The 21784-nt window shown below is 38.4% G+C and overlaps 1 protein-coding gene across 1 annotated transcript; it reads right to left on the reverse strand.

Moving 5' to 3' along the window:
- Positions 1–19062: 19062 nt before the first annotated feature.
- tmem100a (transmembrane protein 100a) lies at positions 19063–21060 on the reverse strand. Its single transcript, XM_065278229.2, has one exon. It carries the CDS (start codon positions 20546–20548, stop codon positions 20090–20092), a length of 459 nt encoding a protein of 152 aa, XP_065134301.1. The 5' UTR covers positions 20549–21060; the 3' UTR covers positions 19063–20089.
- Positions 21061–21784: the final 724 nt, after the last annotated feature.

A 21784-nucleotide genomic window follows, 5' to 3' on the forward strand; every position in this document is an offset into this window, starting at 1 on the left:
GCTGTTGCAAGGTAGTTGGAAACTTTTTTTTTAAATTTACATTTACACAAAATACAGTTTTGAAAAGTTGTAAATGCTACACGATTAGCGATTGGACAAATCGTCACTTCAGCGCGTGATGTAACTCGCTAGTGCTCACGTGCATGTTGCGTGTTTTCATGTGCAGGTAAGCGCTGTATCAGCTGAGTTATGTTTAATTTCCACTTTAAGCTGGGCGTACACGGTGCGAATTCTGACGGTCGGAACGTCGTGAGCTCTCGCACACGACACGAGTGAGTTTATACGAAAATAATTCGGACGCAGTCACACACGACAAGATTTTACTGTACGACTTGACGAATTCTGACGTAAGCATTTTCACACCTGTGAGGATGAAAGGGGGTTCCTTTCGTTGTGGCAGAATGTACAAAAAAATAAAACAAAAAGAATAGGGTTAAGATATTGGCTTAGTATATAAAACAGCTTGGAATTTCTGTTCTTTTGTATTTCTATTTATGCATTCCGAAATTGCAATATAGGTCTAGTTCTGTGGCGGTGAAGGAATTTCTCTGGCAGTGATTGTTCGTGCTAGCGCATATGCGGTTTTACCGTCTTATGTTTGTAGTGCCAAGTAAATATCTATATTGCTATTATTAATGTTACATATATTGTTGCTTTTTTATAAATATGACCGTTCAAAAAAACACATTCAGTGGGCCTATTTATTTATTTTTAAATGCAGAATGAGGAGCAATGAGGTAAAACGCAAGCTAACGTTACACGTCTTTCCCTTTATAATTAAATTATTAAGACAACACATCTATAGCCAAATATTAATTTGTAAAACGAAAATAATTTAATTTAATATAAAGCACATTGTCTAGGCTTGTTATGTGCAAATGTTCGGTCAATGCGGTGTCTTGAAGTAAAAGTGAGACCGCAGCATTTATGCTGTAACTGCACAAAATAAATGCCATACAGAAGGCATTGCATATTAATATAGTGCATTTTCACAGTAGGCCTATATGTAAATTAATACATAGCAATACAAATATAGTATGAAAACAAATTAATCATTATTTAAATAAAGTTTCAGAGATAGCCTACATTTTTAGTCATTTAAATGTTCTCATCATTTCAAAACAAGCTAAGGCTACCATATAACTTACACTGGGCTATATCTTTTGTTCCTTTGGTCGAAAATATGTAAAAGAATATATATGTGGGTAAAAATACCGAACAAGCTCAGTTGTTAAAGCAGAAGCTCCATGGGAAACATCGTCTCCGCATATGATCATCATGTTTATGTACTCTCTCAATAAATGCATATCTTAGCCTATTAAACATGGACATTCCGTTGCTTTTTTCTGTCGCGACAGCCCTTTTAATATCCAATCATTTATGAAACTACAGCAACTTTGGCACAGCTTGAATTACACAAAAATTGCGACATTCTTTGTACATCCTGTACTGTTTAAACCAGTGGTCTCTGCACGGAGTCTAATAATTTTTAAATGTATTTATTACATAATTTAGTTGGCTTATTTTATGTTTACATTGTAAATAATGATAAAACATATTAACAAGTAAAGAAAAATCAACAAGTAAAACAAAAATGTTTTAATATCAAAAAGCCTCGTTTAATGCATTGTGGTAGCACTTATCAGAACAGCGGTATAGCCTAAAACAACTACACTCTCTCCTGTTTCCACACACATCCAAAGCTGTGACCCGACATCACAAAAACACATATGACAGGTTTTTTTCAGGCAAATAAGCTGATCAAGAGGTCGTCACTGAAAGGACCTGTACATATTTGTCATGATGACACCTGTTACCGGAGTGTGTATGTGCGCGAAACATAGCCAGCTATAGAGTAGTCATCAATATTTGAGGTAGCAGTGCTACATTTGTCTTTCTTCTTCTGCGTTTTGTACATTTTGATTGGTCAACTTCAAGTGCTTTGCCAGATCGTCTCGTACACCCGCACCAACACTACGAATTTATACCGACAGCTCCCGAACTTTTTTGACATGTTTAAAAATTATCGGGAGGTCGTAAGGTGCTCGTAACCTGCTCGGCTCGGCTCGTAATTCCTCTCACACGGTGCGAGCCGCGACCATACGAGCATGAACGATTTTCTCCCGAGGAAAAAAAATCGCATGCGAGCCCCTACGACAGCAAAAATCGCACCGTGTACGCCCGCCTTTAGTCCGTACTGATCTAATAAATAGTGAGATTTTGTACAATACACAGCCACTGTTGGTGATATGATGTCAAGCGTCAACTCGAATTACCAATTTTCTGACGGTGAAACGGGTGCTGCCATCTTTGCCATTTGCTTCAGTTTTGCTTACAGGTGTAGGGCTTGACAGGGTGGATAGACTTCGGCTATTTGTTCGTAGTTGGAAACACATAACATTTATTTATTTTTTGCGGATTTTTTTAAATTACTTTTTGAGCAATATTCAGCAATAATACCCATATGGCAAAAAAATGTTTTGGCCAAAAATATGTTTTACATTTATTTTGTAGAAAGTAAAACTTTTTAAATTTGAAAATATATTTAGTTTTAACCTTCATATATTAACATATATTTCAAAAAGTATTTCAGGGACAACAATTACATTTTATTTTACAACCCATAAGGCAAAAAGTAGACGTTTTCTGGCCAAAATATAAAAGTTTGTATAAAATGTATAAGTGTGTAAAATATAAAATTATAAGTACATTTTAATCTTTTTAAACCTGTTATATTTACAGGTTTGTAACATACAAAGTTTTTCTTCCAATGTAATGTGTATATAAATGCTTTAAAATATATTTATTTTTAATGTTTATTAAAAATAGCCTAAAAATATATAAAATTTTTGTAAACATATTTCAAAAGTATATTTCAGTACATATTTTTTTGTATTTTTTTATGGGTAAGAATGATGCTGGAACAACAGTGCATGATCATTTCAATTTTTTATGCAGCCCTGTTTTTTATTTTGAAGAACAGATTGTTTCAATCAAAACAACTGATATAAAAGCATCATCATATTTGAACATATTTCATATGCTGGGATGTTTTGCACATATTATCATCACTAATCAGTCATTTGAAATATTTTCTCGTGTTGGAGCTGTTATGAGTTTGTGTATTGAGAGACTCGGGTGGAGTTTGTCATGTCTGGGTGGATTCATTAATGGTGCCATGCCAATTCAGAAAGAGAGACAGAGACGGAGGAAGAACCTTTGACCTTTTATTTCCGGAATTATATGTGATAACCACAACATTTTGACATTATTTGTCTGACACTGAAACAAAGCCGTCCACCTCCATGTCAGGACCCACAATTCCATTTCCTGTCACATAAACCTCTGGGTTTTTTTCATGTCTAGTAAAATCTCAGTTTTGTTTTCTTATACGAGTACCTGTATAGCTCAGTGGTAGAGCATTGGGGTCATGGGATCGAACCCAGAGAAACATGATGATATAAAATGATACCTTGACATACACTGATTAAAGCATCTGCTAAATGCATAAATGTTGCTGTACCTCATTTGTAAAAAAAGAAAAAAGAAAAATGTATGTCAAAAGATAACATTTGATCTACTAACTTGAACATTTCTTCTTACAATCCCCTGATTTGTTTTTATTTTTAGGTGGATAAACTTTCTGTCGAGCAACTGACGTGATTCACTGTCATGAGTCCTCACATCAAAAGCATAAGACAGGTACATATTTAAGGCCATTTCATAGTTTTAAGAGTATTCCAAAAGAAATAAAAGCTTGCATTAAATATTGCATTAGTATTTATTCTTAAATGTTTAAAATAGGATTATTTTCTGAATGTCTTGATGATGATGCATCATTTGGACGATTTTGCAATAACTGACTGTATTCCACTATTGACCGGCACATGATGCTGTAGAGCAGGGTTTCCCAAACTGGGGTTTGAGGGAATTGCAGGGGGTTTTTGAGTTGATGAAAAATGTTTACCTTAACTGGCGCTGTCCTGTGAGCGGGACCCCTACATTTAATTCAATATTTTGCATGTAACTTTTAATCTACGGAAAACTATATATATCGTTGGAATGGTCTATGAATGTAGTTTTCATATTTCAAAACATTTTAGCAGCAATAATAATGCAATGACGGTAATTTATAAATTTGTGACAAGAGTATTCTGCAAACTGATGACACCTAGTGGCCGTTGTTGGTAAAACCACTAAAAGTGTAACACAAACCTAATTTTATGTATAAATATATACTTAATTGCATTATTTGTATTTATTACAGTAAATTTAAACTATTATAAAAAAATTTAATTTAATATTTTCACCTCCAGACAATTCAGTGAAAGAAAGTCTTCTTTAAAACAAAACCAAGATTATTAGTTATATGTATACTAGATTAGTACATCAACCAAAACATTCAAAAAAGACTGCACCAGTTAAGGGGTTAATTACTTAAATCATAAGATGCAAATAAATTATTTTTACATTTTAAAATATCTAAATAAAACGAATATGCAAATGTGCTATTAAATTAATACTTTTTTAAATTTAAATTTTAAGGCGGAACTTTAAGTAAATAATTTAGGTAAAGGGGGTTTGGCTGACAAAATGTTTGAAAACATTTTTGCAGAGTTCAGTGCATTGGAGCACATCACTGTGGGTAATGCAAAAAAGACCCTTAAACCTCAAAGGTAAATCTGTAGTCAACTGTTGTCAAAAATGGACTTTCTCAATTTCTCTGTCAGCACTCTAACAGTGCAGAGTTCAAGATGTGTCTGTGATTTCATACCATATTACCAGAGGTCAGACGGACAGAAAGTTTGTAACTTTCTCTAGCTGTAGTTCACATAAACCAAAGTTATGAAACTCATGTTTTAATCTACAGTTTCCTGTGTGACATCTGTGAGAAAGAAGTGAAACAGTAGTGTCTGTGGTGTTTTGTTGCATTGCAGATTGTGTGTGTGTGTGTGTGTGTGTGTGTGTGTGTGTGTGTGTTGTGTGACCTGCTGCTCCTCACCCATTTATTCAGGACTGTGGAGACAGTTCGATTAGACACGGCCAGCGAGACGTATTCGATTATCTATCCAAACTGAATTTTATGCTACCATAAAAACCTGACACATCTGCAAGTACACAATGTGTGTCTGTGTATGTGTAGCTCAGTTAGTTTTCATTATGCAATACTTGTAATAATAAAACATTTGCTGATATAATTTAGATTTCAACATTTCCTGAGACAATGTGTGTGACTTTTATTAATGTAAACGGTGATGCCACTATACACTTGCTAGGGTCATTTGGAAATACTTTTTTATGTGGATGCTTACTAAGGCTGGCCACACACATGAAGATTTTGAGACCGATTTGCACCCTCGGTGATCGAAAGGGGACTTAGTGTTTTATTGCAGCCGAAAAAAAAAAAAACTTCAGTGTATGGTATTATTGTGATAACACTTTTCTAACTGGCATGCATCTCAAGGCGATCACCGGTAATCGATTCTGCGCAAAATGTGCTCATCTCAAACAAGCTTTATCAACTTGGACAACAACTTGGACAACAATAAGTGCTTTTTTCACTTTGAAATTGTTACTACAGTCATCATGTGTGTAATTTCGTACTCTTTATTACAATTATGCGGTTTAAAATCACATCAAACTGTCCTTACGTCCGTGGTTGCTCATGGATTTTAATAAAATCCTGTACGATATAAAAATCGTCCAGTGTGTCCCGGGCAAAAGTCTCAATGATATGTTGAACTATTGTCAATCTAATGGGACTTCACTTAGAAAACTAACAGCACAACTTTACTTGAGCAGCTTCATTAATATCATTCCTACAGCGCAGGATGAGTTATGGGTATAAATCCGTATATATGAGCAATAGTCATCATTATCTTTGTGCAGTACATTTAATCCGTGCTGCCGGTGTGTATGCAAGCACACATTACTGTGCATATCTCAGTTTGATGTGTCCAGACGGCTCCGAGCGATCGGCTCTCGACCGGTGTTGGGTCTGTGGAGGTGTCTGGGAATGCTTTCCTTCCTGAGGGCTACAGTGTTTGTGTTAACCCAGCAGAAAGCCCTTCTTCTGGGTGTGGGAACCCGCTCCTCCCTGGACTTCCTCAAGTCAAGGCCTGTCCGGCTGAACCTCAGACCTCTCTGAGCTCTCCGCAGTATCACTACATCACAACTTATACATACACAGGCTTAATAGATGGAGACAAATACATATGCTATTGGATAACATTTATGAAATACTTTAAAGGTCATGTCTGAACTTAAAGAAGTCATTTTATAACTTTGGTTCAGGGATTTTGTCTTGATTTCCAGCAAAATGATCTATACAGTAAATTTTTTAAACAAGGCAAATCTAACTAAATTCAGTATGTTAGCGGCGTGCCGTGAGATCTCTTACGGAGAGGAACAAATGCATATTTTGTCAAAACATGTATTAGCCCGTCATGTGTGTGGCCCGTCATGTCAAAATATGTGTTCGGCACATCATGTTAACCTATGTGCATACGCTTGCTGTAAATGCGTCAAAAGGGTTTTTAATAAAAGAAATTCTCACATTTGCTAGATCTTCTGTTAATTCGATTGTTTAAACCCTGCACACATTGTATGCCTAGGTCGTGTATGGGCCTTCAAGAGGATGTACTATGTAGCCCACTTGATGCACTGCATTTTGTTGCAAAGTGCATGCGTCAAACGTCTGTGTACACGTACCAGTCAAATAAACTATACTTTGCAAGGCAATGCGTTCAACCGTGTGCATATGTTTGTGTACACCAAGCGTGCCGCACAAGCCCTGAAAAGTGAAGCCAAAATGTCCCGATCGCTCCCCAGTGACTGGTCCCAGTATAGGTCATAAACCCCACCTCCCCCGTGTTATTCAATGGGACTTGAGAACAACTAAACAATTTAATTACACTTCAAGGATCTTTTTTCCGAAGCTGGTTTCTGTCATTTAAAAAAAAAAACGATTTTTCGATTAATAGTTTTTTAAAATGTGGTCGATTCAGAATCGATTCTCAAAGAGCAGAATCGATTTTTTTTTTCATATTTATTTCTGCAAACATTGAATGAAAGATTAACGTTTATCGAATTACTAGTCTTCTTCACTAGATGTCACCCTATTTTTTGCTTTGCGCGAGGTTACGAAGGAGCGAGAGGCAAGCCTGTCATTAATTCAGTGCTTAAAATGGCAGTTTCAGGTGCTTCATCGATTTTAATAATTACCCACTTGTAACCTGTTCACTGTTCTTTTTATCAGTATAGTATTTGTATTTAATCTATATTTATTGAGTTGAATCGAGAATAGACTATAAAAACCGGCCCGAGAACCGGAACCGAAAATTTAATTGAGAATCGAAATCGAATCGATTTGACAGCTTGTGTAAATCGAAATTGAATCGATCTGGAAAATCTGAATCGATACCCAGCGCTAATTTTCAGTAGTTTTTATCACGCTGATGTAAATTCAAGTGTTTAAAATAAGTTTGTTTTAAGTTAGTTATTTAATGCTATAAAAACGGTGGTGTCACGTCATGATTGACAGCTGTGATATGCGCATTCTGCGAGGGCGGGACATTAATTGCTTTCGCGGCTTTAATTCCTGCTCACTACTGTGCAGGACTGGTCCCGAAATCGCTCAAGACCCAAGATGTCAGCACCGTATCGGGACACTGGCGGCTTCACTTTTCACCAATGGAAGAGAGCGAACGAGCTTCGTCCATTTTTTTCACAGTTCTTGGGTCTACATGTAAAAAAAGACTATACTCCGGGCTTAAAGCTAGAAATATAGTTCCTTTTTAATGCATACACAACGCAAATTTCATTATCATAGTAGTATGCATGCTTTGTACTCACACTGCCATTTTTTTTAACCACACATACTTTTTACGTATAGGTCGCACATGCGCGTACAGGACAATGTAGTATTTAGCACAGGAGCATTTTATTTTGTTGCAACGAGCATGCACATACGAGTCAAATAAACTATGCTTTGCAAGGATGCGCATTTGATCGTCTGCGTACGTTCATGCACATGCATAAACACTAGAGATGCACCAATATATTGGCCAATAATTGGTATCGGTCAAAAAAGCAAGCTATCGGTCGATCGATTAAAAACAGCCGAGAGTCGTGGCCGATATAACATATCAATCTGAATAATCGGATATCGGTATTGGTGGGAAGTATTGACTTTTCTAGAGGCAATGATATCACGCAGCGCCTGAAAATAGCCCCCTTGGTTACTTTCAATAGCAAGTTCCTCTCAAATATAGTTCCTTGCAACTTTTAATTTTCCGTCGTTCTTAGTACACGATGTAACAACAGAAGAGTCAAGTTTTAAATAGGAAAAACATCGAAACTCTTTGGTTATTTTTAAGTGCGATGCTAATGGTCTAATCAGATTCAATGGATTGTGCTAAGCTATGCTAAAAGTGGTAGCACCAGACCCGGAGATCAGCTGAATGGATTCCAAAACTGTAAAAATCAAATGTTTAACTCTAGGGGAGCTGGAAAATAAGCCTATTTTCAAAAAAGTGTAGTGTCCCTTTAAGTCGCTATGAATAAAATCATCTGCCAAATGCAAAAATGTAAATTTGTAAAGTACTATTTTAATGATGAACAATGGTAATTTGGCGTAATCCTTACTAATTATAATGGAATATCAAATGTTACTATCCATAAAACTTTTTTTTAAAGCATGTTTATCTGTTGACAGATTAATAAAACTTTAAATAATTTCTTTCTTCTGGGTTTAGGTTAAAGGGAAAAACAAACAGATTTTTAATTTATGCACACTAGTAAAAGTGAAAAGTTTTTCTAAATGAAACACATGTTTGTGTTTTCCATTGATTTCTCACGCGTCTTGTGAGGTCGACGGATGGACTCACAGCATGCCGGGGTAAGATAAAAGAAATCATTTTGCCGTAAAGAGCGTAACACTCATGACGTCACAGTTAAATACCTCCTGACCTCACCAGCTGCTGTGAGGGTCACACCCTCGCACTTCCTGCACAAACCATCTCAACTATTCACTCTGTTTATCGTGGGAAAAACCATGGAGACTTTCCATGTAAAAGTGTCTTGTTATTTTGTGGTCTTGATAGTCTAATAAAATCTCCTTTGAATTTGTTTTAATAGTGTGACCCAACCCATATAAAAGAGACACTGGCATTGCAGTACTATGAGTAATGCTGTCTCTTGCGTATACATTGAATGCATCACACAGGCCTATAATTTGTATGCGTTTATACATTACTTTGAATGAAACCTAAAATGCTTCTCATATGTGGTGTTCACTTTCACTGAAACCCTGATGAAGAAATGAATCACTGAGTGTACAACCGCTGTTTCCTCACACTGTGACAAAGGCATCAATAAAACATTAAACTGCGGTTTCCTTTGTGGGGGTCTTGACGTCTTTCCTTCCCTGGTGCATTGTGGGATACGTCTGTCTTCTGTGTCTAAGGGCCAATGCACGTGGCTTCACAAATCTGAAAGATCTCTTGATGAGGAAAGTTTAACAAAGGCCGAGTGCAACACTCCTGGGTTTCATTAGGAAGTGTGTGTGTTGTAGATCAGGGCGGGCGGATTGCAGCAACAGGGCGATCGATCAGCGGCGGCCAATCTCTGCGGCACAGCATTGCGTCACCGTGGCCGGTCGGGATTTATTGCTCGCTCGCTTGCTTGCTGCTGAAATGAGCCGATTGTTTTAACCTTGCAGAGAAATGCTCATGAGAATTGATGGAAATCATTGAAAAACAAAAAGCTATTGTTTCAGAAGAGCTTCACCACCTTCCAGCAAGCACACAATAACTTCATAATGTCTGCATGGACCTAGACAGAAACACACACACACACACACACACACACACACACACATAATGACATAAGCAGCTGACTACTTTTAGTCATTTAAAACATGCTGTTAGTTTGCTGTATAAACATGAAGTCTTTTTCAAATCCTAAATATTAATATACATATGGACACAGGGTATGGAAATTAAATAGTGGGTAGTGAATTGGTTAAGTAACGGCACTCAACTATCCACAGTATTTTAATGTCTGTTTGTTGCCATTATAATGCCCAGCAAGCAATAGCCATCATTTCACTGCTAGTTTAAAGGCATAATTCACCCCAAAATTAAAATTATCCCATGATTTACTCATCCTCAAGCCATCCAAGATGTCTTTTTTCAGACAAACGCCATCACTTATATTAGAAAATGTCCTGTAATGGCAGTAAATGGTGCTCCAGGTGGTTAACTCTTTCCCCGCCATTGACAAGCTTTTTGCTAAAAAGATATTTTTGAAGAAAAATACCCATATTTAAGAGTTTATAAGCAGAGAAAAAAAATAGATAGGATGAAACTTTTTTCCCCGTTTTGTTTGTTTGTTTGTTTGAAAGCAGAGGGTCTGTTTTTTTATATATTTGTATGTTTATATATTTTTAGAAGAACATTTTCCTGGAAGGCATTTTGTGAAACTTTTGTAAGAAACACAAAAAATGGCTGATGGGGAATGAGTTAATAAAGACCTTCTGAGGGCAATCAATGTGATTTTGTAAGAAAAATATCCATATTTTAAACTTTACAAACAAAAATGACCAATGCACGTTCATGAGATATAATGCGCTTTCATGTTTTCTTTGTTATAGTGGGTTATTTAGCTGTGCATGTACGTCTCAATCTGAAATGGCCAACTTTGCTAGGACATTGTCTCTCTTCTGTAGCCTGTTGGTGTATTTTAAAGGGATAGTTCACCCAAATATGAAAATAATGACATTGATGACTCACCCTCATGTCGTTCCAAACTTGTTAAACCTCCGTTCATTTTTGGAAAGATGTTTTATATTTAGTCCAAGAGCTTTCTGACCCTCCATTGCAAATGTATGTACAGTACGATTTATCGCATGTCCCAATCTGAAATCGATTCTGAATCCTTTGATTCTTTGTTTCATGCACAGCTTGTGCATGTACCACGGTATTTGGTCAGTCGGAAGTCCTTATCAATCTAAAATCAATCGAGTCATTATATTTTTTATTATCATGAAAATACCTGAAACAATTAAAAGAACAGCGATATAAATATTCCTATAGAATTTCCTGGAATACCATTTGTAATGCTACTTCTGTGGCACAAAGGGAGTTTCTACACGAGAGCGCCCTCTGGCTTTGGGATGTGCCGGGATTTCACCGTAATTAATTAAAATTAATTCATTGAGAAAAGGTGCATTTGCACGAGTAATCTTTATAGCCCTACTGTCCATGTCCAGTAAGGTAATAAAAACATCATCAAAGTAGTTCATGTGACATCGGTGGGTCAGTTAGAATGTGTTGAAGCATTGAAAATACATTTTGGTCTAAAAATAACAAAAATTACGACTTTATTCAGCATTGTCTTCTTTTCTGTGTCTGTTGTGAAGTGCATGGGCGAGACTAAAGTCACGTGACTGCAGTGACGCGGCTGACGTACGACGTGGCTGACGTGTTATCCGGTGAGCCCCAGCTGTTATTTGTGCGCCCGAGCTTAGTTTACAGTCTGAGGGAGACGCACGCTGTAAGTTTAAAAAAACAACAACTTTGCAAACATGTCTGAGGATAACACGTCAGCCCCGTCACTGCAGTCACGTGACTCTTGTGCACGTCCTTTACAACAGAACCGAAAGAGAAGACAATGCTGAATAAAGTCGTAATTTTTGTTCTTTTTGGACGAAAATGTATTTTTGATGCTTCAACACATTCTAACTGACCCACTGATGTCATATGGTCTACTTTGATGATGTTTTTATTACCTTACAGGACATGGACAGTATACCGTACATAGATTTTCAATGAAGGGTCAGAAAGCTCTTGGACTAAATATAAAACATCTTAAACTGTGATCCGCCGATGAACGGAGGTCTTACGAGTTTGGAACGACATTAGGGTGAGTCATTTATGACATTATTTTCATTTTTGGCTGGACTAACCCTTTAAGAATGAGTAAATCGTGGGGTTATTTTCATCTTTGGGTGAACTATCCCTTTAACTATAGACCTGATAACCCACTTCTAGCCAAAATAAACTTGAATTTGGTTATATGTAGTTTTCCCTAAAATAAATTTATTTTTGGGCTATGGTTAGACATCTATAATTGTCACTGACAGCCCAAATTTTGCCTTGCTTAGCCTAGACATCTTCATTGTGTTTGGACGTCAATTAAACGTCTTTTTAAATGCACAGGTACTTGGCTTTTTTGATATGTTGTCTGATCAGACTTTGACATCGAATATAGTTTCCTGTAAAAACCTGATCATAGAAGGAGACATGTTTAAGAATACAGTTTTTTTTTCATAAGAAAACTCCTGAAATCCGAGCAGATGTAAAGTGACCTGAATCTTGCATTGATGTGTTTGTTGTAATGATCTTTTTTATAAACAGGGTTTGATTGTCTTTGTTCAGCTGTGATCCAGATCCACACAAACTCTTGCCAACTCTTCTTTTGAAATGCATATCGCTGTTGCAAGACAAAGAGTTCATAGCACTGCAAAGTCAAAGGGCTTTTGCTTGAATTTCTTCCGCACGTCATAATGAAAACTTCACCCTTCACCCTTCTTATTTCTTCCTGCTCTTCGCTATTCACGTTTAAACCGAGGGGAAGTTTGGGAGTTAACTTGTCAGTGGAAATGAAGTGGAACAGATGAGCTGACGTTAACTGGCAAACATCAGGAGGTTTTACTGAGATGTCTCAGCTGTGCTTTACATGCACGATGCTAAAAGTCAAGTTCCTCCCCGTTACCGGCTGACATCCCCGTCTGGCACAGATGAACATCGGCTCCACGCTGAGATCTCGCATCCCTAAAGACCTGCCAGCGTTTATCAGCATTAATTGCTCAGTTTGTCTCTTTGTGAAACACTGAAGCTGACATAAAACCAAACTCTTCCTGTTTAGTTTTGCGAGTTTCAAACACATTTCTGGTTTTCTTGGGTTACATGCATTGAATTGCAGCTTTGGCGATGCTTTGTTCTGTTAGAAACACAATGCTGCTGAAAGACGGATTTGTTTTTGCCAAGTTTATTGAGAACAAAAAGAGTCCTTACTAAAAACAGATTCACGCTTTCACGTTTAAAGACCAGAATCGCTGTGGGGGGTTTGACGCTGTGTATTTCATCCCTAAAGGCCAATACTGTTTCTAAAGGTCTTTTCCACTGCATTCAAATGGCGGTCAGATTTCGCTTGATTAGATTTGTGATTTAGGGGCCGTTTACACAACAACATTTTCAGCCAAAACAGGACTTTTTATAGGTTTTGGCTGATTGTTTATCAGGACCTGAAAACGCTAACTTTTGAAGACGGGTTTAAGTTTATTAGCGCTTTCAGACAAAGTAAAAAAAATTGTGTTGCTTTAATGTCCTCCTGGGTCACTTGTAGTAATACACCCACCTCATTGTCTGTCTAAACAAAATTACTCGATTGCATGTGGATTTTTGGATTTATCCTTTTGTAGAATGCGCATGTAGTGTTTCTTTACAAGATAACATCGCCATCTACTGGCCTGGTACGCATACAGCATATTTAGCTATTTTTGTGGATCTGTGTAAACGTGGATCAACTAGGGCTGGGACGATTAAAAAAACGTCCTAATGTCAAAAACGAATTTGTGCTTAAGCTGTGTGACTAAAACAGATGCGCACTTCAGTTATAAATGCGATTAAAATGCGATAAAAAATGCGACCTCTTTTAATACGATTATACTTACTGCGATTATGAGCCTAATCGCATTATTTTTATCGAAGTATTGTGTTTACATGAGGTATTACCAAAATCCCATTATAATCACATTATGAGGGTGCATGTAAACGTGGTCACTGAATAATGCTGAAATGCCGCTACATCTAAAAGCCAGAGGGTGCTGTTGTGCAAAAACTTAATATGAAGAAGAAGTACCATTTACAAACCCAGTTCAGGAAATGCCCATAACGCATATTTATATCCCTGTTCTTAAATTCTTTATTATTTTTATAATAATAAAGAATATTTATAATGATTATGTTTAATAAGTGTTGCTTTTTCAAATGCATGTTATAAACGACTCAAACTCACAGTGATTTTAGATAGATAAGAATTTACCACTGATCAAAGAGCCATAGTACATAAAAGAGTTGTGCATAATATCGCCTTTGCAATTCAAAAATGATGCAGACAGGGATTTTTTGTGTGTTTTTTTTTTGCGCATTTCATCATCCCAGCCCTATTGATAATGTTGTCGTATATAATAATTTTTCCAAAAGGCCAACCTTTTTCCTTATTTATTACATCGTTGTTGTGTTAACATTGCCTAAAGCTGTGTGCACACCGGCAGCAACTAGCAATGGCGGAGTGACACAATCTTATTTATTTCAATGGAAACTTGGTAATTTTCAGTGACACGAGTGACCGTTGGCGAGTTAAGAGCAGTTCAACTTTTTGCAAATGATGACCGACTTTTGGGAGTGACAACCAATGAGAGTGAAGCAGTGGAGTTCTGGATGTCATCTATCTTTTGTCATTTACTGAGAGGACTGTTGTTAATATAAAAACCAGAATTAGGACAACCTACTAATGACCTCATTGAAAGAGACTAGCGACACTCAGCAACGAAGTCCGTTGTTTCTAATGGAAGCGCCATGCTTTTCAAAAAGCAGCTGGTGGGATTTGTCTGCAATGAGCAAATTTTCATCTTTGGGTGAAATGCTCAGCTCGTCAATGTCACTTCTCACTTAGCCGGACAATCACAGTGGATGAGGGTTGGAGCAAATATCACAACAACCAACCGGCGCGTCGTTCACTGACTGATAAACAAAGCAGAAGTATCACAGCAACCAAAGCGCTCAGCTGAAAAAAGCTGGTAAGCGCCTACAGTCAGCATCCGTCTTGGCATTTTCAACCACATTTAAATGCTTTTGTGTACACGCCCCTTTACTCTGTTGTGACTGAGATGACTAAGAATAATGACTTTACACAGGAACGCAATCACTTCTAGCTGTGCACATGTACATTGTGTCCTCAGCATTACTAAAGTGAGATAAATAAGTTCCATCTGAACAGCAGTGATCTTTCAACACAAAGAGACCCCGGGTAATATTTAGAGACCCCCTGATGCTCCCATGTTGTATGAGTCAGTTAAATCAGATTAAATTGAAAAACAGATATTTTAAAGTTAAACCACATGTTTTGCCGAGTCTTTTCTTAATTCAATTGCTTTAGGAGTTGGCAGCAGTGCATGATGAGTTTGCATGACTTCACAAATAATCACTTTGAAGGTCAACAGCCAAGGTTTACCAATTAACAGCTTAGAAAACTATTCCATCACTTCTAATTTAATTACAAAAACCCAATATGCTCCAGGAAAGTGTTTCCATTCTATATGTCTGGGTTATATAAGTGAACGCAGATGACGTGCGTTGAGGTTGCAGGTTCACACGCCGTCCGACCCGTCATACGGCACCTGTCATATTCCACGTCCACTTCCTGCTCTGTACCGCCACGATCCGGCTCTGTGGAGGAGACGTCTTACTGCGCGACAAACATCTGATCTGTGTGTCAGGTGTGAAGCTCTTTCTGACTCTCTCCATTCGGCCGTGAGGCCATCAAATCTGACGTGTCGTGGATGCTCCTCTGACGCAAACAAACCGTTGAGTTGTAGTGTCTGGTGTCAGGGAAACGCATAGCGACGCAAATGCTGCCTATAAATACAACTCTAAGTCCGGCTATTTTAAACCGGCACGGTGAAGCAAGCAGTTCAAGGCCACAACTATCACCTATGGAGAATTAACACAGCTCCGATCGAGGGGGTTACAGCTGTAATGTTTAATGTGTTGACTTTTGTGATCTAGAACAGTTCTCCAGGTTGCCTTGTACTTGGAAGTTGCTATGGCATTCATGTGAGGTTGCTAAGATGTCCTGAGTAGTTTTTAGTGAGTTGTTAGGTTGTTCTAAGTAATTGCTAGGGCACAACCCTGTTGCTATGGTGCCAGGTGGTTGCTAGGTTGTTCTTAGTTGTTTTACTGTACCATCTTGCTATGCAATTGACAGGGTGTTCTTGTTGGTTGCTAGGCTAGGGTGTTTTGGTTGAGTGCTAGTGCAGTGCCAGGTGGTTGTTTGGGAGTTCTTTAGCATGTTGCTATCCAGTTTTTAGAGTGCTTGAGGGATGCCAGGGGATAGCTGTTGTGGTGATTTCTATGGTGTTGGGTGGTTGAGTGTTTTTTAGCATGTAGCTATGCAATTGCTCGGGTGTTCTGGATTGTTGCTATGGTGCTTTGGTTGAGTGCTAGAGCAGTGCTAGGTGATTTGTAAGGTTTGGGGTGATTGTTAGTGCTTTTAGCATGTTGCTATGCAGTTGTGGGGGTTGCTAGGGCATTGTTAAGTGGTTGCTATGGAGTTGGGTAGTTTCTGAGGTGTTTTGAGTGTTTTTTAGCCCGTTGCCATGCAGCTGCCAGGGTGTTCTAGATGGTTGCTAAGTTGTTTTGGTTGATTGTTAGAGCAGTGCTAGGAGATTGTTAAGATTGTGAGTGGTTGCTAAGGTGTTTGTTTTTATCATGTTGCAATTCTCAGGGTATTTTAAGTGGATGCTAAAGTGCTGAGTGGTTGCTATGGTTTTGAGTGGTTGCTAGGGTGTTTGAGCGTTTTTGGTGTGTTACTGAGCAGTTGCTAAGGTGCTCTGGGTGGTTGCTAGGGCTTTGGAAATGTGCTGAGTGGTTGCTAGGTGTTTTTTGGGGTTTTATCATGTTGCTATACAATTGCCAAGGTGTTTTTGGAGGTTGAGGGTGTTTAGGTTGATTGCTAGGGCAGTGCTGCATGGGTGCACATTTTTTTGGGTGGTTACTATCGTATTTTAGTGTGTTACTGTGCAGTTGCTAAGGTGCTCTTGGTGGTTAATAGGGCATTCGTAGGGTGCCAAGTGGTTGCTAGGGTGTTTGAGTGTTTTTGGTCTATTACTGTGCAGTTGCTTTTGGTAGTTGATAGGGCATTTGTAAGGTGCCAAGAGGTTGCTAGGGTGTTTGAGTGTTTTTGGTGTGTTACTGTGCAGTTGCTAAGGTGCTCTGGATGGTTGCTAGGGCATTGGAAAGGTGCTGAGTGGTTGCTAGGTGTTCTTAGTGGTTTTATCATGTTGCTATACAATTGCCAAGGTGTTTTTGGAGGTTGATAGGGTGTTTAGGTTGATTGCTAGGGCAGTGCTGCATGGGTGCACATTTTTTTGGGTGGTTACTATTGTATTTTAGTGTGTTACTGTGCAGTTGCTAAGGTGCTCTTGGTGGTTGATAGGGCATTTGTAAGGTGCCAAGTGGTTGCTAGGGTGTTTGAGTGTTTTTGGTCTATTACTGTGCAGTTGCTTTTGGTAGTTGATAGGGCATTTGTAAGGTGCCAAGAGGTTGCTAGGGTGTTTGAGTGTTTTTGGTGTGTTACTGTGCAGTTGCTAAGGTGCTCTGGATGGTTGCTAGGGCATTGGAAAGGTGCTGAGTGGTTGCTAGGTGTTCTTAGTGGTTTTATCATATTGCTATACAATTGCCAAGGTGTTTTTGGAGGTTGATAGGGTGTTTAGGTTGATTGCTAGGGCAGTGCTGCATGGGTGCACATTTTTTTGGGTGGTTACTATTGTATTTTAGTGTGTTACTGTGCAGTTGCTAAGGTGCTCTTGGTGGTTGACAGGGCATTTGTAAGGTGCCAAGTGGTTGCTAGGGTGTTTGAGTGTTTTTGGTCTATTACTGTGCAGTTGCTTTTGGTAGTTGATAGGGCATTTGTAAGGTGCCAAGAGGTTGCTAGGGTGTTTGAGTGTTTTTGGTGTGTTACTGTGCAGTTGCTAAGGTGCTCTGGATGGTTGCTAGGGCATTGGAAAGGTGCTGAGTGGTTGCTAGGTGTTCTTAGTGGTTTTATCATATTGCTATACAATTGCCAAGGTGTTTTTCGAGGTTGATAGGGTGTTTAGGTTGATTGCTAGGGCAGTGCTGCATGGGTGCTAATTTTTTTGGTGGTTACTAGCGTGTTTTATTGTGTTACTGTGCAGTTGCTAAGGTGCTCTTGGTGGTTGATAGGGCATTTGTAAGGTGCTAAGTGGTTGCTAGGGTGTTCTTAGTGGTTTTATCATGTAATTTGCAATTGCCAAGGTATTCTGAGTGACAGCGCTAGATGGTTGCTAGGATTTTGTGTGGTTGCTATGCTGTTCTTGGTATTTTAGCATGTTGCTATGTGGTTGCTAGGGTGTTCTGGGTAGTTTTATTATAATAAATAGATATTTTAATCTCTAAATATTGCTCCGGCCTTAAATGAAAGTAATATGTTTTTTGCAACACCAGATGAAATAAATAAATACAACTTCATTGAAAACATTTTATGAGTAATATGTTTGTAAAATTCACCTACTCTAAATTTCACAGTATTGAGGCTTGCTTTAAGACCCATTCATTTCTCTTTTATATAAAAAAATACATTTTTGTTTTTCTGTTAACCATAGAAAAAACTCACCATTGGCTTTTCAAATGTTGAACTCATTTAAAACAAATCTAGGGCAGATCTGCACTTCAAACCACACGTGCCATACAGTCCAAACTCATCTAGCGACTCTGCGTTCGCATGCACACAAGTGCAGACACGGCGCCACACAACGCACTGTGAACGAAAATCAACATTTCCTTCCATTCATTACTGAATGGTTTTAATCACAGCAACTCACATGAGAGAGTTCCTTACGTACCCAACCCAACCTTCACTTCAAACACACACAGCATGAGTGACTGGAGAAATAATCAAAACCAGTCTGCTTTAACCAAATGACAGACCCCAAAACCCCGTGATCTGATCAAACACAATCAAATGGTTTCATAATGAATCTAAAACACAATGAAACCATTTCAATTCAGTTCAATATTTCATACGCATGTATTTATTTATTTCCTAAATAACCCAATACTTTCTTCGCTAAGAAAGGGATTATTGCAAAATAAACCTAACCAGGGTGGTACTATACAAGACTATCAGGTATCTTTTCATTATTCAGCCTAAAGTTTTCAAAAGCTTTCCAAGAAATGCCATGACCTGAAGCATTCATCATTTCACATGAGTTTATTAAAAATGTTTTGTTCAGCAGCTTATGGATAACATTGTCACAAACAGAACTATAAGACAATTACATCATCATTAATCTGCATTAAGACATTTATTTAACTTTCTAAGCACCTACAGACATCAACATTTCATTACTGTTTGCATTTCATTCAAATGCTTTGAGTTGAAAGTGCTTGAATACACAACCATCAGTTTTATATTCTCATGTATGTGACGAATAATTAATATAAACCACAACTCAAATAAGAGCGTGTCGTATGTCTGTCCTCTTGATCCAAGTGCAGTATAACAAAAATAAATCAATAAATGTATCTGGTTTTCCAGCCATGTGTTGTCTATATATCATAATACAAGTAATATAAGTACCGTGCAGTTATACGTATATCATTTACTGACATATAAGTAGCTGAGTGTCAATGAGGAAAAATCCTTGTCCTTTATTTCCTCTTTTCCGCCCTTTTCCTTTATGTCTCGAACCGTCTTTCCATTAATCCTACGGGACAGGAAGCAGCCGTGGATTAATACAACACTTCCTGTCTTTGGGTGAGCACCCCGTGACCGCGGTCACTTGTCTTCATATTGATGCGCTCCTCTTGGCTCATATCCCAGAGACGGAGAAGAAAACAAAGAGAAAGAAAGATAGAAAGCGCTTACGAGCCACTTTAAAGTTTGCGGTCTGTCCATCACTAACTGTGAGTGTTTGCAGTAAAGGTCAACAAAAGTGTAGACGTTGTCCCAGCTGTGTCTCGACATCTGGACCCAATCAGCTGCATGAGATTTTCTTCATTAACTGTTTGAAATGCTGTACTGTAGGGTTTTTCTTGAGTTATGCAAAACTCTTCACTAACCAGATGCTATATTGTGCCAAAGTGCATTTCATTTCCATGCAACTTAGGATTGGTATAAATTGCGCCTTATTCAAAGAAATCAGCGCTGTTGCACAAAAAGTGTGAACTGAACGCACGTTTGTGGATCAGCGATCGGCCTCGTCAAAATCGTATCTCTTCTTTCAAGCGAAGATGCTCCTCTGGTGTGCCATGAGAGCCGTTTGACTCTCTCTCCGCCTCTCTTTCTTCCTCTCCATCCGAACTTTCCAGCAAATGGCGCTCAGGGCGAGCAGCACCAGGCCGGCCGAGAGCAGCACCAGTCCGAAGTACGAAATGGTAGAGCCGTGAGAGTTGAAGCTGTATGCGACGGCGGTCACAACGATCCCGGCAATCAGAACCACCACGCCGAACGGCACGGTGCAGCGGTAGCAGGACAGCTCGGCCCCGCCGGTGGCCGCCGTCAGCTGAACCTCATTGACCAGAGGAACGGTGATCTCGGTTGCTAGTGAAGGTGGCCTAGGAGCTTCGTTGTTGTTGGTTTTATCGATCGAGATTCGCTGTGGGCTTCCTGGGATCGTCATGATGTCTTTAACAGGTTCGCCGGGCATGGCAGGGTCAAGGGTCAGATTGTTTCGGGGCATCAGCCACAGCGTGGCTTGTTTCTCTACAGCATCTGCTTACAGACCCTAAAAATAAAGAAATGTATATGCATGAAAACTCACTAAAGTCATCTGCATTTTACAGACAGGACATTACAGCAGGGCAGGAGTTGTTTTGGTTTTTCAGATGGGAAGAGCCCCTTGATCTAGTTTATGAGACTGACCACCGCCTGAATGACGCAGAGAGAGCTGCCACATTCCCTGGAGAGCTCGGGATATGACATTACAAACCCCGGCACGAAACCCGAGCGCTATATAAATTAACAGTCGTTTCACAGGGGGCTTGTTCTTATGAGGACAACTGCCAAACGCCCGAGGCACTTCTCTCTGACCGCTAAACACTACATCTGCAAAGTTCAGCTCGCTTTGTAACCCTCATGTTGAAATCATTTCTCTTTGAGGTCCCACAGTGCTCTATGACCTCAGTATAAAAGTAATATCTCATCGTCAATCATTTTATTGAAAAAGTCTCATAAATGTATAAAACAATCAGTCTTATATTATAGTTATATATGATGTGAGTGTTTAAATAAGATGTTAGACATAAATTTGACACATTAATGCATTGGAAACAAATATAAATGTGAATATGTATTGTTTATATTTACTATAATAGTGTATGAATATATTAAACATGATACTCATATTAGGGTTTCAATACTTTGTTTTACAATAAATAAATGTAATAAATATTAATTCTATGCATTTTTCTTTTAAACTTTTTATGTTTAAAAATGCATGCAGTTTGATTCTTTACATAGATTTCTCAAAGTATTTTTTATATAAGAAACAAACAAGTTGTATTTCACCAAATGTAGTGCCACTATAAAAATGTTATTTATTAATATCATGCAAAATGTTATAAAACTAATCATGCATGATAAACGTAAGAACACTGAGGCATAATGTGTAAGTCATAAAAAGATAACGTGAGATAAAGTTTTTTTACCTCACATTTGTGCTTCATCTTCAACTCCAAGATCTTCTGTGTTATACCAAAGACTTTAAAGTTTAGAAATGATCCAGAGTGAATAAGGTCTGCCAGTGACACATGCAGAGTCTCTCTCTCTCTCTCTCTCTCTCTCTCTCTCTCTCTCGCTCACTCGCTCTCTCACTGAGCGTGTCTCATTCACTAAATGTGTGTGTCTGGGGGTGGAGTGAAATATAGATACAGGTTTCCCCAGTTCCCCAGTCTCACATTTGTTCTAAAGTTAGTTT

This window comes from Paramisgurnus dabryanus, chromosome 3 (genome assembly GCF_030506205.2).
Source record: "Paramisgurnus dabryanus chromosome 3, PD_genome_1.1, whole genome shotgun sequence".
Classification (NCBI taxonomy): Eukaryota; Metazoa; Chordata; class Actinopteri; order Cypriniformes; family Cobitidae; genus Paramisgurnus; species Paramisgurnus dabryanus.